General features: G+C 51.2%; 1 protein-coding gene across 5 annotated transcripts in view; it reads left to right on the top strand.

The window, feature by feature from the left end:
* Positions 1-278: 278 nt before the first annotated feature.
* Positions 279-17,743, top strand: part of AREL1 (apoptosis resistant E3 ubiquitin protein ligase 1) — a 41,268-nt gene continuing 23,803 nt past the window's right edge. For 2 of the 5 annotated variants that reach the window (XM_078608686.1, XM_078608689.1), the window contains exons 1-6: positions 279-521; positions 11,597-11,802; positions 12,769-13,001; positions 13,881-14,253; positions 15,500-15,663; positions 17,243-17,432. In XM_078608686.1, the coding sequence (XP_078464812.1) occupies positions 505-521; positions 11,597-11,802; positions 12,769-13,001; positions 13,881-14,253; positions 15,500-15,663; positions 17,243-17,432 (1,183 nt within the window). In that variant the 5' untranslated portion in view covers positions 279-504. Of the gene's footprint in view, positions 522-3,735; positions 3,898-7,002; positions 7,072-11,596; positions 11,803-12,768; positions 13,002-13,880; positions 14,254-15,499; positions 15,664-17,242; positions 17,433-17,743 lie in introns of those variants that run through there. The other 3 variants (XM_078608687.1, XM_078608688.1, XM_078608690.1) reach the window with 3 other exon arrangements.

Here is a 17,743-nt window from a genome sequence, read left to right on the forward strand (position 1 = left end):
ACCCCCCCCACCACCCCCTCCAACACGACCCCCTCCACCACCACCTCCACCACCCCCTCACCTCCACCCCCCACCACCACTCCCCCACACCCCCACCCACCCCCCCACCACCCCCCCACCACCCCCCCACCACCATCACCCCCCCCCACCACCCCTCCCACCACCCCCACCCACCACCACCCCCACCACCTCCCCACCACCCACCCCGCCCCCCCCCCACCACCCCCCACCACCCCTCCACCCCTCCACCACCCCCACCACCCCCTACCACCCCACCACCACCACGGGAGGAGTGGCCGCAGCGCCCGGGGTCCCGCGTTTCCTCGAGTCTCACGCCGCGCAGCCCTCTCCCCGGCTGCTGTGGCCCTGTCAACGCGTGCCATGTGGTAGTAGCAGCAGTGATAGCAGCAGCAGTCATAGCAGCAGTAGCAGCAGCAGTAGCAGCAGCAGTGGTACTCCGTGCGATGTCCAGCAGCTCGTGTCTCGTGGTGAGGCTGTAGGGGCATGCGAGTGCATTGGAGGTGAGCCCAGTTCCACGTTGACGTGCACACACGCACCCACGTGCACACGCATCCACGTGCACGCGCACCCACGTGCACACGCGTACCCTCACGCGCACCCACGTGCACACACGCACCCACGTGCACACACGCACCCACGTGCACACACGCACCCACGTGCACACACGCACCCACGTGCACACACGCACCCACGTGCACACACGCACCCACGTGCACACACGCACCCACGTGCACACACGCACCCACGTGCACACACGCACCCACGTGCACACACGCACCCACGTGCACACACGCACCTGCAATGCGGTGGCTGCTCTCGGCAGCAATGGGAGATGACCAGTGAAAGGCTGACGATGTTGTTGTTTGACGTGGGGGGTGGTGGTGGTGTGGAGGGGCATCTCTCTGCTGTCATTCACGACCGCCACTGCTTTCAATGAACGCTCCCGGGATGAATCGTGCCCAGCGTCTGTGCGACGGCTATTCCGTATCAGAGAGTGGGTCACTCCTTGTCTTTGTGAGAGTACATTCGTCTCGGTTCACCCATGACACACACACAGACATGTGATCTGGCCTGACAGCGAGCCCTTGACGTCTCACGTGGCCTCAAAGTAACGCGGATCATTCAGAACGTCAAAGTTCTCAAAAGTCGCGCGTCTTCAAGCCAGAAACTAAGGGCACCTAGCCTGGCACGGGCACTCTGGGGACGTCGCTTAGTGGCGATTGTCACTTGGTAACGTTGTCGAATGTTTGTTCGTTAAGCTTTGTTCGCATCGTAAGTAGCCAACCGTGCCAATCGGAGGTGTAGTGGGTGTAAGGATAACAAACTAAACATAAAAAGTGTTTTGTGTGTGTTTACTTGAATGTGACTTACGTCTCTATGTGTATGTTGTATGTGTATGTATGTTGTATGTGTATGTTGTATGTGTGTGTATATTGTATGTGTATGTATGTTGTATGTGTGTGTATGTTGTATGTGTATGTATGTTGTATGTGTGTGTATGTTGTATGTGTGTGTATGTTGTATGTGTGTGTATGTTGTATGTGTATGTATGTTGTATGTGTATGTTGTATGTGTATGTTGTATGTGTGTGTATGTTGTATGTGCATGTTGTATCTGAGATTGAAGTCTTTCTCGCAAGTCGCCGGGCAAATTTGGTCATGGGGTTAGCGAAGCGATGACATTCAGAGAGTCGGTCAATGTGGTCATGGACGTGGTCGGGCCGACATTCAAACAGGCAGATAGCCAGGGAAATTGGTAGGGTGGCTAAATAGACTGATGGCTTTAATCTAAGTGGTCTTGTGGTTGTTGTTGTTGTTTGACTTGCATGCCACTGGGATTTTTGCACAGTGCGTTGGTGTACGGTGCTTTTTTCTGCAATATTTTGCTGTCTTTTCTTGGATTTTCTGTTTGCACATAGTCACTTTAAGATGTTTTCTTGTTCACGTTTTTGTTTTTTGTTTGTTGAGGTTGCACCCGATTCAAGAGCCGAATGGCTCACAGGGCTATACCAAATAAATTCAACTGAAAAATGAAAAATAGTTCAGCTGGATAGGCAAGTCGGGAAAGTGCTTGGTTGTCAATCCGGCAGTCACTCGGTGAACCAGAAATACAACCAGCTCGTCAACCAGATAGTCACCCACTGAGGCCACAGGCCACTTACCTCGTCACCCACCCAAGTGGGCAGGTAGTCACCCACTTGGGTGCTGCTGCTGGTCCCTCGGAGTTCAAGGTTCAAGTGAGTGCATCGTCCTCGCTAGGGGACGTTAAACTCCATATGTGTGTGTGTAGGTCAATGTGTGTGTGAGTCGATATGTGTGTGTGAGTCTATGTGTGTGTGTGAGTCGATTTGTGTGTGACTACATGTGTGTGTGTGTCTAAAGTCGATGTCTGTATGTGTGAGTCTATGTGTGTGTGTGCGTGTAAGTCAATGTGTTTCTATGTGTGTAAGTCGGTGTGTGTGTGTAAGTCAGTGTGTGTGTGTGAGTCGATTTGTGTGTCACTACATGTGTGTGTGTGTCTAAAGTCGATGTCTGTGTGTGTGAGTCCATGTGTGTGTGTGTGCGTGTAAGTCCATGTGTTTCTATGTGTGTGGGTCGATGTCTGTGTGTAAGTCGGTGTGTGTGTCTGTCTCTTTCGCCCGGGTAACGCCGGGTACTTACCGCTAGTACATTATAACACGCATCGAGTCACGTTGGCAAGAGTCAATGTGTCCACACGTACACCAGTGAAGGTTCATCCAGGCTCATAGAGCGAGCTGATCAAGGCAGGTAAACATGAGAAGCCTCACACACTTCTTGTCTTAACCCCTACACCCCCTAATCTCACGCAATCCCCTCGTCTCACTCCTACACTCACACTCCAAGCCTCACACATTCATAAGTCTCACTCCTGCGTTCCTAGCCTCACACACTTTGTTAGTCTCACTCCTTCCCATACACTCATTGTCTCTCACTGACACACACACACTCTCAGTCTCACACTGACACACACCCCTAGTCTCACTGACACACACACTCTCAGTCTCACACTGACACACACCCCTAGTCTTTCATTGACACACACACTCCCAGTCTCACACTGACACACACTCCTAGTCTCACTGACACATACACACCCCTAGTCTTTCATTGACACACACACTCACAGTCTCACACTGACACACACACAGTCTCACACTTACACACACAGTCTCACACTGACACATACACACACACTCCCAGTCTCACACTGACACACACTCCTAGTCTCACACTGACACATACACACACACTCCCAGTCTCACACTGACACACACTCCTAGTCTCACACTGACACATACACACACATTCCCAGTCTCACACTGACACACACTCCTAGTCTCACTGACACACACACACCCCTAGTCTTTCATTGACACACACACTCCCAGTCTCACACTGACACACACACAGTCTCACACTGACACATACACACACACACAGTCTCACACTGACACACACACACTCCTAGTCTCACTGACACACACACACCCCTAGTCTTTCATTGACACACACACTCCCAGTCTCACACTGACACATACACACACACACTCCCAGTCTCACACTTACACACACACAGTCTCACACTGACACACACACTCACAGTCTCACACTGACACACACAGTCTCACACTAACACACACACTCACTCCTGCACACTCTACCCCCCCCCCGGCCCTCCTTGCGTCCTGCCCTTTCCGCTTTCACTTCTGCTCCGGGAGTTTTGCGGTGCGTGCCTCCTCCTCCTCTCTCGCCAGCACCCTTCCTCCTCCTCGTGCCCGTGCTGGCCACCCTGACAGTCTTCCCGTCCGCATCTGGTCCACCACCTCTGGTCCACCACCTCTGGTCCACTCTCTCTGTGAGTTCACTCATCACCGCCGCTCCGTCTCTCCCCGGTGAACGTCACCCTCTGCTGAATGATGGCGAGAGTTTGCCCGAAAAGCAGCAACATCCTCACGATTAAAAAACAAAAACTCGCTCGATTCGCACAATGTTTGACCACTGCGTTCATGTACAGCACGTTGTTGTATTGCACTTCTATGACACCCGCTCTGCTCCCCCACCGCCGTATATCCTTCGCTGCCTTTCACCTGTCTCGGCACTCACCAGCGTGGTGAAGTATGGTCAAGTGACATCGGTTACCGCGACACGGCGTGGGGAGGAGGTTGGGGGTCCCCCTCATCCCTGCAGTGGCTTTCACAGCTGAGGCCGATGCCCACCACTTTGTCTGAAACCGCATACAATGTGTAAGTTGCATGGTTGCTTAAATGTAGTTTGCAGCCAGCGTGCATTTGCCCCCCCCCCGACCCACACATCCGATTAGCAGGGTTGGCTACGCACGGTGTAAATCAAGTTCGACGTACGTGTACATGCCGGTGTTTTGTTCGGTGGTTGTTCATTGTATTGATTCCAAACTTGGCTGTGGATTTTCCTTTGAGCTGTGTAAAGCGAATGGGCAAATCCTCTTAGTGAATTGCGGCAGTAATTTGTTGGATCGGCGGAGGAAACGTAAATGTTTAAAGCTGTTGTTGCTATGCGCTGCTTCGAATGTCCACGGGTGACTTGCCTCTGCTGCCGAAAAGTCCAGAATAATTCATTGGTGTGAAGATTATCAGTAACATTGTGAATAAGCGGACAATACGTCTCGTTCATATCACTGTCTCAAGGTATGACTAAAACATCGTTTTTACACACATCTCATCGGTCACACGGCCTTACAGTCCCAGCAGGCAGTGTTGCTGATGGGATGTGTTAAAACACTATTGTATGTGGAAGGACTGCTATGTTAATGAGTGAGTGTTGTCTGCAGTGACACGCTTGGGATTACACTGGGAGACGGAAATAGGAAGACGTGAATGAGAGAACGTGTACCCCATTCATTGACAATCCAAACTGTGAAGACGTTCATGGGATTGGGCCATATCCATCTTTGCTGCAACGTCTATGCTCCCCACCGTTAAGAACCCGGGCTGGCTTCGTGGTGACATGTGGTCAAGTAGCTCTCAGAACCTGTATGGTGCCAGGAGAATCCGATGAAACTCAATGAAGTTGAAACCAGCTCATAAAGTCCTCCTTATAAACTCAACGTGCGGTAATGTCAGAGTATTGTACTCCTCCATTTCTGTGACCTGGAGTCAATGGAGAAATATGTCACACTCACGAAACATTGTTTCCAGGAAATGTTTATGGCAAGCAAACAATGTCACCCGTGGGATGACCGCAGTTGACTTCCCACAAAGTGGGGCTCATCTCACGTCACCCTGCGGTGATGATACTGATGGTCAAACCCCAACAGACCAGTATTTGAACCCTTCATTTTCAGATGCAGGTGCCCTAACTTTGTCTTTCGGTTGACTGGCTGCTACTTGACGTGTGTGAATCTTCGGGATTGTATGGCATTGTTTGCTGGATCATGCCCCCTGAGTGCCAGAGTGCAGAGTAAATTGTAGGGGTTTACTCCTAATTAATCATTCACGGGATGCAGTGCTTCTCTAGCCATATGTTTTTCCTTGGACAGATGTAACTGCGGCGAGCTCGTTTTGGGTTTAAACTGGCCCGGAGAGCATACTTGGCGTTAAAGCTGTGGTCGGCAGCGTTCGCGGATGTGTTGTTGATGTTTCACGTGAGTGGGGCTGTGGTGATGATGGTGTTTTCTTTCGTATGTCCAATGGAGAGTAACTGGAGGCACATCATTTCTAAAGCAGGAAGTTGCAAGCAAAACATTCCGAATTGCGAGTCCAAGAATCCAGGCTGCGTGTTGACTCATTCATCATCATCATCGTCATCAATATTGCGTTGATAAAATGGGTTTCACTCTCTGTGAAAAGTCTTTCCAATGAAAGACTGGCTTCTGCCATAGAAACGTGGAATTGTCACCACAGATTTAGGGACACTGACGTGTGTGTTGTCTTTTAGAAAACAAATGGTTCTTTGCAAAATATTGCTTTCGAATACCCATAGGCTCTTGTTTTATTTTTATGTCTTACAACAGGCTTAGCCACCTCTCTCACACACCACTATATTTGGCAGCTCGATTTTTTTTAAAGATGTTCCACGGAATATACTCTTAGTTCTTTCGGTAAAGTCACGTATTTTTTTATAAATTTTAATTAATTTTTTTACCTACGTGACTTTACCGAAAGAACTAAGAGTATGAATCCTTGCAGTCACGAAAGCTTCAAATCTTGAAGTTCCACGGAATGTCAGTTGTATGCGCTTACAACCATTCACACTCATAACTGCGTTAAGTGTTGAACCCTGACGCACCGCATTCTTGTACTCAGCTGACATCATCATCAACGCGATTTACTTGCAAACCCGGTTTTAGCACAGGCGACCCAGACCAGTGTTGGAAAACGCAGAATCTTAGTTGTGCAGACTCAGTGCTCTGACACAGCCATTATGAGGCGTATCCACTTCACACAAATTCCGTAAATGAATAAATCAATAGTTTAACTTACGTGTAAATGAATACATTATTTTTTGGTATCTACGTGAGGGCTATGGCTACGAGTCTCCGTGTTTGCGAAGAAAGGTGTAGCTGCATTTTCTCAGCGACCTCAGTCAACGATGGGCTGTTCTTGAACACCCCGTGCCCTTTCATCGCTGACCTGATGTCACCGTGCCTGCGGGGTGGGCTTGCTCGCAACCCGCGCCCTCATCACGAATGTCAGCATCGTTACGATCATTGTAAAAGTTCGGCTTTAATATAGTGATGAGTCGCCTGGCATTAATGTCAACGTCTGCCTGCTCGCTCAACCGAGCATGCGGCCGGCACTGTGTCGGAGGCCTTTGTTCATACAGTGCGTGACACTTAATACCTCAGCGCAGTGGATCTCGACCTGTGTGGTGTGCCGTGGCAAATCCCAGGTGTGCTGCGCTATTATCAGAATTATAGGGAAGGAAAGAACCTCAAGCTCCCCCCTGACCTCCTGACCTCCCCTCTCCATTGGTCGCGGTGCAGTACGGCAGCAGACGGGGCCATCAGCCCACACCCCCAGCCCTCTCGACTCCCTTGATCGTGCATGCGCAGGTGGGCAAACAGACACGACGTGGAGACACACGCGGAGACACGAAAACGCTGACACCCACCGAGACACGGAGGCATATACAGATATGCGGAGACGCACACTCACACAGTTGGGCAAATTCTTGACGCGGAATTTGCCAGTGCCACTTGATTTCATGGTTTCTCGGCGAGATTCGTCTTAGCAAGGTATCGTGAATTCTCTCTCGGCTACAACGCATTCCCACTCGCACACCTGGGCCCACGGTGATGTTTTGGTTCGGCGTGCCGCGAAGATCAGGCAAGCTCGACAGTGTGAGCGGTGCCGTGGAATGCAAGAGGCTGAGAAGCACTGCCTTCATGTGCAATGACGAGTTCTGTAGAACAGCGAGGCTGTCGACAGCGACACCGCCTCGTGACTGCTCTTCATGTTTTTGCGATGCGAGGTGTCATCGGAGCTCTAATTTCTCTGCGCCTGGTAGCCAAGCGCCCGTTACCTCTCCAACCGGACAGGTGGTCTCTGTCCCAGGCTGGCGGGGCATTCCCAGCGGCGGGCAGTGGTGTCCGAGGTGCGATCTTATCGCGGTTTACCGAGATCAGAGTCATCCACCCCAAGTCAATTGGGGTGAATCCCCCAATGGCTCGGTGCTGCCACTTTAAGCCCCGGGCGTGATTTGACCAAAGGGCCGCAATAAACCAAATGGGTTTCGTGTTACTTCGAGGAAACAGAAATTCACAAAAAAGATGTAGAGGTCAAGTCAAGTTTGTTTGTTTAACCAGGTGAGATCTCAACAGATCCGGATGGTCTTCTTTGCAAGAGTGACTTGTATTACCTAAAACATAGAAACCAAATCAGAGCAATGATTATATCCGTATAAAACACAACGTATAAATGCGCTTCAAAAGTGAGCGAGCGAATACCCTTGACCCATTTAGTAACGTATTGTGCAACAGGCACCACGACGCTGTCTATACTCGCATGCAGTGGCGTTGGTGGGCATAAGACCCACGTGGTTCTTGTGAAATGCAATCCTTTATTGGTTGGCCATTGAACGAAGACGATCACTGTATCGCCTTTCCTTCCGATATTACCTTATCACTCGAGCTTTGCACTTTTAAATCAAGATTGAAAACTAATTTATTTAGAGCTGATTTTTTTGTTTAGTTGGTTGTCCTTCCCCCGCACGCCCGATTAGCACGGTTATCTATATGTGGTGCGAAAGAAGTTCAACATACAGTGGTACCTTCGTATACGTCGTTTATTCGTTCCAGAAGGTCGGACTTATACCGAAAATGACGTAGATACCAAAGAATTTTTCCCATATGAAATAAAGGGAAAGGAAATAATCCGTTCCAGAGTATAAGAAATTATATTTTATATGGCATATTATACATTAATGGGGTTGTATAAAATAATTTAGACATTACTTATTATTAAAATGCATTCATAAATTAAAATAAATGCACAAATAATTTAAAATAAATGGAAATAAAAATAAAATGAAACATCACTTTTTCTTGCTGAGAGGAGTTGATAGCCTACGAGGAAGGTGGTGAGGAAGGGGAGGAGGAGGAGGTATTATTTTTTGGAAGGAGACTCCCCTTCCATTACAACTTCAGGAAGATGAAATTCTGGGGTTTTTTCTCTTTTCTGTCTCTTTTCTTGACTTGGACCTGGTTGAGGCTCACCAGGTTTGAGTTTTACTAAATACCTGTCCATTGAAGTTTGTTTTTGCCTTCTTCCAAGAATGTTCCTGAACTGTGACATTGTCTGGTCATTCCACACAATACTGTTACGGTATGTTAGAGCCATAACAGTATTGTGTACTGCACGCGGCGACTCATCCCGACCCATACAAGTTCTAGCAACTTCTTGGTTCTTTTGGTAAAGTCACGTAGAAAGGCAGTAATAAAATAATAAAAATAAAACATAATAAAATATTATTAAAAATAAAACAAAATAAAATATTATTATGTTTTATTTTTATTATTTTATTACTTCCCTTCTACGTGACTTTACCGAAAGAACCAAGAAGATGAATCCCTGCAGTCACGAAAGCTTTAAATCGAAAAAAAAGTTCTAACAAGCGCGTCGTATCCCAAGACATGTTTTTCTCGTCAAAACACAACGTGTACCAAATTCTACGTATTCCAAAGCGGTCGTATACCGAGGTATGACTGTACATATATAAGAACTCACGGTTGTTTAAGGTCATCACGGCCAATGCTGTTATTGTTCACAATCGCCTTCTTTGCTGCCATAGGTTTCCTGCTTGTGACCGATCCCGTAGTTGTTGCAAAGTTGACGTCTCGCCACCAGAGGCTTCTGTCACAGTTTCATCACTAGCATTGTTTGGCTTTACATCTTCCGCTTTGTTGGTGAACCTTGGATGTTAATTATGAAACAACTTGATGTGGGTTTTATTGCATTTTTGCAACAGACAACGGCAGTACATCGGTTAATATTTATTTGTGTAATTAAAAGCCTGCCAATTCACCTTTAAAATCACAGCTCATGGTTACAGGATGGTGTGCTGTCATTACAGAATTAGAATATTTATTTATACCAGAAGAATCCGATGAGCTATAAGCTCTTTTTCACAGATGTCCAGTCGGGGCGGGTCAGAAAGTTACAACAACAAACAATACAGAAACGTGATAGTGCAAACTCATACTCTTAGGTTTTTTCGGTAAAGTTACGTTTGTTTAACCAGCTGATAGTGCAAAGTACAGGAAAGGGAAGTTAATTCCCAAAAAGTATATATATATATAAATAAAATGCAACTATTTTCTTTTTTTTACCAAGTAAAGCCCACCGATCTAATAGCTTATTTTTCAGAAGCGACCTTGCCACAAATGATAGCGCAACGAAGTGGCTTATCACGTGGAAATTTATAGCAGCCAACAAATCAACATTCCCTTCCACATGCTGGGCTCTTCACGCTAACCTTCACTTGTACTGTTATTACTACCCTATCATCAGCTGCAATGTTTATCCTCAACCTAATTCAAACCTTAGCGCTAGTTCTGAGAGTAACACGGACCCCCTAACCTCCAGCATTTGAGGTAGGTCTTGGTGGATAACACAAAGATCGTGTGAAAAATACACGGACCGCTCGAATGAGTTGTGGCGCATCCATCTAGGCAGACGTCAATGTAAGTGCAGTGACACCACGGGATGCCACTGTGTAGTGCCGGTCCTCGGGAGGCACGGCGTGCAGTGTAACGACACCGCGGACTTCACAGCGGTGTGGGTGTAGTACATGCCTTAGAGGGGCTCGGTGAGCGCTGATTGATAGCGCTGGATGGCACCACGCTCGGCGTGCAGTGCCAGCCCTACAGGACAGGGTGCGGGTGTGCCGGCGGTAGGAATGAGGTTATTAGAGGCCATGGCACTCTGGTTGACCCGAGATGATACGTGGCCAGTTAAGTCTACAAAGGGGCCCAAGTGGGGGCTAGGGGTGGTCACGTGGTTAGCATCCAGATGCTTCCCGAGGATTCTGGAAGGTGTTCGTGGCCAAGGGCGGAGCCGGCCACGCCGCAGAGGATATAAGCCGGGTCCCCAGAGGGACCGGCGTTGTTCATCCTGAAGAAACCTTCGTCTACGTTCCACATTCTACCGAGTCTCCAACACGTGGACCTGGACCCCAGTTGTGGTCCCGGTCCGTAGTAGCTAGTGACGTTGTAATTAGTGTAGTTAGCCTGGTGGTCACCACCATAGGTTTTTATTCTGTTAAGGGGCAGTTACCTCGTGTGTTGGTATTAAATAAATGCGTTGCCTCCAAGAGTACGTCTGCGACTCAGTTGAACTCACTACATAAGTAATATTTGTTGAACTTCTTTCACGCCATACGTAGCCAACTGTGCTAATCGGAAGTACGGGGAGGAAGGACAACAAACAAAACGCAAAAATCAGATTGTGGTTAGTTTGACTGAGAGGAAGCAAAACTGCCGTATCGGGAAGCCGCAGTCGAGCAGACCACGCTGGCAACGCGCACGGATGTGAGGACAGCCGCGCATGAGCGAGCTGATCGAGCCGCGCGTGTCGCGGTGGCTGTGAGTGCGTGCGTGCGTTCGTCGATGCACAGAGGAGCTGTGAGCAAGGCAAAGAGTAAAAATGCCACCACGAAGACAACGTGTCAAGCCGGCCCATTAAACCAAGCTGGGCGTGCTGGATCTCCGACGTGGGTTTGAAGCTTCGTTCAGGAGAAAGTAATACTCTAAAGTCGCCGGGCGGCTAAAACGCAGAAAGTCGGCACAGTGGGGGAGCAAAGTGGTACTTCCAGTCATCTCAGTCAACCTCTCGCTCCTGTGTCTGTTTCGTGGCCAGCCAGTGAGACTTCGACCTTCACATGGCCTCAAAGTGCACCTAGCGTGGCACAAGGGCCGTGGTGATGTCGCCACCGCTCAGTGGCGATTCGCGGCGGTTTAGTTTGTTGTGCGTTCGTCGATGCACAGAGGAGCTGTGAGCAAGGCAAAGAGTAAAAATGCCACCACGTGTGTTTCTATCGATGTGAACGCGCACCCTCGCCACGTGTGTTTGTGTGCCCAGGTTGCGAGGGCTGCTGGCGCCACCGCCGCTGCTGAGCGCACTGCTGTCGCTACCCTTGGTGCCTCTGCGGGAGAGCGGTGAGCGGCGCCGGCGTGAGCGTCCGCCTGGGACGCCCGCCCGTCGTCGCGATAGCGGCCGAACTGCGAGCAGGTGGCAGCGGGCGCTGGAGTGGGTGCGCAGAGCCATGGGGGAGACGTGGGAGACCGGTGCGTGTGCAGGCTGCCACTATACCATAGTCCTCGTCATGACTATAGCTCTGACCAAGCCCATACGCATGGCACCAAGACTCATAACACCCATACTCATAGCACGAGCACTCAAACTTGCACTTATAGTCACCCTAATATCCCCATACTCAACTCTAATACTAGACCAGGTTTATAATACTAGCCTAACAGTACCCATAATTCTTATATCAGCATGAATCCTAGGCTAATTCATAATCCTAGCTAAATGCTTACCCATAACCCAAGCGCTAGGACTAACCCTAACCCCTAACACTAGCCTTAACGCTTTAACCTCAACTATTAGACTTGTGTAGTGAGCAACTTCCGACACACGTCTAGTAGGAAGGCTTCTTATTTATTCAGCGCACACAGGGCGATAGACTTCGTAACGCAGCTACACCCAGGCTGTTCTAACACGCAGCCCCTCTCCGTCCCGCGCTACGCTGGCTGCTCGACGAGCGTAGCGGCGACGACGCAGCTGGTCTCGCTGAAGAACAGCCACGTGGTCGTAGACGAAGAGATGACGACGGCAGTGACGCAACCAGGACCCAGACCCCACGCTAACAACCCAGAAGCTCTGGTTCGGTGCTCCTTATATCCGCCTGGCGTGGCCAAGCTCCCCCTCTGGCCACGCCCCCTTTCTAGAACCTACTAGACCCTTTGGGATGGTTCCCAGGAGCTTCTCGACTGACTCCGCCCTTCACCTTTACCCCAGATACGCCCCTTCATAATAAGGCGTTATGTAATGCAGCTATACCCGTAATGACCCTTTCAGGCCGGCAGGTGTCACCCTGTCATCACACATGTAACGATTTAGGCTTCCCCCAACTCATGTTCACCCCAACTTTAATTCTTATTAACTCTAACGACAACCCTTCTGTACCCCCGCTCTCGCACCCCACCCCCTCGCCCGCCCCCCCCCTCTCCCACCGCGGGTCGGTGCAGGCATGGGGGTGTCGGTGGTGCTGGCAACGGTGGTGACAGCGATCGTGGCGTGGGAGCTCTTCCTGCGCCTCTCCTCGTTCCTGCGGCGGCGCGATGAGGTGGACCTGGCGCCGCAGGCGCGCAGCCTCTACGACTACGTGCGGGGCAACTACGTGGAGCCGCGCAGCTGCCGCCTGCTCTGTGATTGGGACGACCCCCACCCCGTGGGCCACACCATGACTTTCAGTCTGCAGGTTGGGTGGCACGACTACCTCGCCCCAACCACGAGCGTAACCGTAGCCTCAACCCAGAAACTTAACCCTGACTCTCAACCCTAAACTAAAATTTAACTTTTATTTTTATTTGACTAGGTGAGGCCCACTGAGCTATATGGCGCTTTGTTCAGAAGCGACGTGGCCACAAATGGTAGCTCAACTAAGTGGCTTATCATGTGGAAATTTATAGCAGCCAAGTACTCTGAATGCATGTTTCTAAATGTGGAGGGAAAACCCGAGGACCCGGATAAAAATCCACGCAACCATGGGGAGAGAGACATGCAAACTCCAAATATACATGCATCAGGGTTGGGATCGAACCCACGACCTGTATACCAGGAAAGGTAATTAACATCTCGCCGCCGTGGCGAGATGACTCTAAGGCTCAGCCTAACGTTCATCTTCCAGGTGAGCAGCAGCCTAACCTGCACCGTCACCTCAACTCCTAACACTCGAGTGCAGAGACAAAGCTTCAACCCGAACCATAATTATAAACCTCACCTTAACCTTAGCCATAATGCTGAACGTAACCCTAAACCCTTAACCCTAAGACAATACCTTAACCCGGACTGTAACTTTAAACCTAACCCTAACCTGATCCCCAACCTTAATCCTAGCTCTAGCCAAACCCTAGTCATTACCATAAGATTCAACACTAATCCGTAACCCTCACTCAACCCTCAGTCTAACCACAACCCTCTTCCTCAGATAAAACCATAAAACACCACCATGACCCTATCCTTAATGCCTCTAACCTGGACGCTAAGCGCAACCCAAAACACAGAGCCTCATGTGCTGTTGATTTGATTTGAGGGTAACTCCGGCGTTACCCCCCCCCTTCTCTGTCACCTCCCACAGCTCTTCTACAAGAACGGGCAGCCGTGCCCACTGCACCAGGTGGCGATGCCCATCATGTCGGTGCGCCACTGCGACCTGGGCATGAACGTGCCGCTGGCGCAGGACGTGTCGGCCGCCTCTTTCTTCTCGGCCGCTCACGAAGCCGACACGGCATCCGAGGAGGTGGAGCGGGAGGGGGAGGGGGCGGAGGAGGGGGAGGAGACTGCAGCGGCGGCGCCGGCGGCGGCGGCGGAGTGTGAAGCGCAGGAAGTGACGTTGGGCAACACGTTGAGGGCGGCGTTCACGGTGCGGAGGGCTGGGCGCTACCAGATCTCGGTGACAGTCGCAGGGCGGCACGTCGACGGGAGCCCCGCGTTGCGCTCATTCTCGCCGGGTACGTCACGCTTCTGCCACACGCGCGTCTCTCCGCGCGGCTCGCGGGTGGAGCGCAGCAAAGCCACGCTGCTGGGAAACGGGTGGCGGCTGCATTGCGGATCTCCCGAATCCAGAGCCTCTCTGATGGTCTTTTAGTTTCGTAGAGATTTACCATTACCATGGCAGGGGTTGATCTGTGATCAGTCATGGTGGCGTGACAGGCCAGAGATGGGGCACCATGGTGTCGAGATGTTCACTACCTCGCCTGGTATACAGGAGGTCGTGGGTTCGATCCCGACCCTGACGCCTGTATTTTTAGAGTTTACATGTTCTCCCCGTGGGCATGTGGATTTTTCACCGGATCCTCCGGTTTTTTTCTCCATGTTTAGAAACATGCAGTTAGAGTATTTGACTGCGATATATTTCCATGTGATAAGTCACTTTGTTGAGTTATCATTTGTGGCCAGGTCACTTGAAAAAGAGCTGTAGAGCTCAGTGGGCCTTAGCTGGTAAAATATATTTTTGTTAAATAGTAATTGTGCATCGGATGAACACTGCAAGTCAGTTTTTGATCAGCTGGGGTAATGGGGGGAGGGGGGAGGTGGTTGGTGGGGTGATCCCGATAAAACCACAACATGGGTAATGCAAACGTATAAATTATGGTTGAACAATGTGTTCATTGTTCATCTACGTCGTCTTTTATTTAGAGTAGTCAATTTACTTGCCGATGTTACGTGACCACTGAATCACGTGTACCTGTTTACAAGCCTTTTGGCACTTGACTGCTGGATAAACTAAACTAGTTATCAGGTAAAGCCAACCGAGTTGTTTTGCAGAGGCGACCTGGCAACACATGATAAGAGCTCATCGTAGTGGCTTTTCGCCATATGTTGAAATTTATAGTATCGGCGGTACAGCTCTCCGACGTGTTGCCGGGTTGTTCCGCGCGGCACGACATCGTTGTCACGTTCTGACCCGGCCCCTTCTGGACATCTGTGATAAAAGAGCTTTATAGCTCATCGGATTCCTTCAGTGTCAATAAATATTCAGATTCTGACTCCCGACGTTTCGCTCCATGCGCTGGGAGCTTCTTCCGCAATTCGATTCAAATTGCCGAAAAATCTGCCAGCTCGTGAAGTGAACTCAATTCCAGGAAGAAGCTGTCGAGACCTGGGGCAGTCAGGAGCTCCGCACGATAACCCACGCAGTGTGGTCACGGCTTGCGTCTCGTGCCTGTGTGTCCTCTCCCCCCCCCCATCCCGCAGGCCCCGTGGTGCCCTCCAAGACGCGTGTGCTGCACCACCTGTCCACGCTGGTGCTGCGCCAGGGCGAGCTGCACACGCTCACGGTGACGCCGCACGACGAGTTCGGGAACCGCACGGCGGTGGGGCTCCAAGAGGAGGACGCGTACAGCCTCTCCCTCACAGCGGTGGGGCGCGCACGCACACACGCACACACTCACACACACACACGCACACACTCACACACACACACGCACACACGCACACACACACACGCACACGCGCACGCACACACACGCACACACACACACTCACACACACGCACACACGCACATGCACACACACACACACTCACACACACACGCACACACACACGCACGCACACACGCGCACACACACTCACACACACGCACACACGCTCGCACACACTCACGCACACACACGCACACACACACACGCACACACACACGCTCGCACACACATGCACGCACACGCACTCACACATGCACGCACGCACACACGCACGCATGCACACACACACACACGCATGCACACACACGCACACACACACACGCATGCACACACACGCACACACACGCACACACACACGCGCACACACGCACACACGCACGCACGCACACACGCACACACGCACACACACGCACGCACGCATGCACACACACGCTCACACACACACGTACACACACACACGCTCGCACACACACACATACACACACACGCTCGCACACACACGCACACGCACTCACACATGCACACGCACGCACGCGCTCGCGCACACGCACGCACACACACGCACGCACACACGCACGCACACACGCAGACAAAGGCCCCCCCGGATAGCCTTGAACAGACGTATGGGGAAAGTGCTGTGAGATAGTAGCGCCTAGGAAGGTGCTACTCTCGGCACATGAGGGGGGGTGGGTGGCCAGTACCACCCTTTGCCTCCCCAGTGCTGCTGATGTTTTTACACACCAAACCAGCTACTCATTTTAAACTGAGTTGACCTAGGGGAGGCCCAGGACTTGTTTAAACAATCATCATTGGTGTTGGCCTTGAGCGGGAGACGTACTCGGTTCGTCGGGCTCGTAGCACGGTGCACTTACCGCTACGCTACCGCTTCTACATACACACAGACATACCTAGACACACATGTACAGGTCTGGGTACACACACATGTACACACACATGTACCCACATGTGTACACAACAAAGGCAAAACAAAGATCCCCCGTATAACCTGAGCAGGCTTGGGGATAGTGCTGTTAGCGAGCACCTATGAAGACCGGAACATGAGGGGGTGGATTGGTCAGCACCACACACGACTGCCTTTTTCTCTCCATTAGCGATCTTTTTACGCACCACACCAGGTACTCAATTGAGGCTGAGTCGACCTAGGGGAGGCCCAGGAGCGGTTAAAATAATCGATACTGGTGTTGGCCATGAGCGAGAATCGAACTCAGGTCGCTGGGTTCATAGCGCAGCGCGCTAACCGCTGCACTGCCGCTCCCGATGAACACACACGCACATGAAAACACGCGTGTGTGTGTGTGTACGTCGCGAGCATCTGCCAGTACATTGCGTGTTGTTGCGCGTAACACACGCGTCTTCACCTGCGTGTTGTCTGTGTGTATGTGTGCCCATGTTGTGTGTGCTTATGTGTGCGGCCTTCATAGGTGCTCGCTAACAGCACTTGCCCCAACAGTCTGTAAGAGGCTACACGGGGGGGTCTTTTTGTGTGTGGCACAGCTGGGCGCGGTGGAGAACGAGGTGTACCCGGGGGGTGTGTGCTACTCGTATGAGTTGCATGCGGCACCTGCACTCTGCCAGCTGTCGCTGCGTGTTGAGGTGCAGCACGTGGGCTGCTTCCGCGCCCGCATCACCCACCGCGGGGGCCAGCCGCTTGCCAACGGGGACTTCGACATCATCGTCCTCACCGGTGACGCCCGACCCCGGGCCTGGGCCTGACCCTCAGCCCAACCCCAAGCCCCACCACGAGCCGACTATGAGCCTCATCCCGAACCCGACCACCAGCCTGACCCCGGACTTCCAGCGGTTTTTGATGAGGAGCAACACGTAAAGCTCACCATAGCACTAACCCTGACCCATAAACCAACTCCTAGCCCTAACCCTGACCCATAAGCCCAATTCCTATTCATAACCCTGACACTAAAGCCTAACCCTGACCCTCGTCTGTCGCCATGACCATGCTCGGTTACACTTTACCTTCCGTTGTCCTGCTCACGTGAC

This window comes from Lampetra planeri, chromosome 30 (genome assembly GCF_965212315.1).
Source record: "Lampetra planeri chromosome 30, kcLamPlan1.2.h2, whole genome shotgun sequence".
Classification (NCBI taxonomy): Eukaryota; Metazoa; Chordata; class Hyperoartia; order Petromyzontiformes; family Petromyzontidae; genus Lampetra; species Lampetra planeri.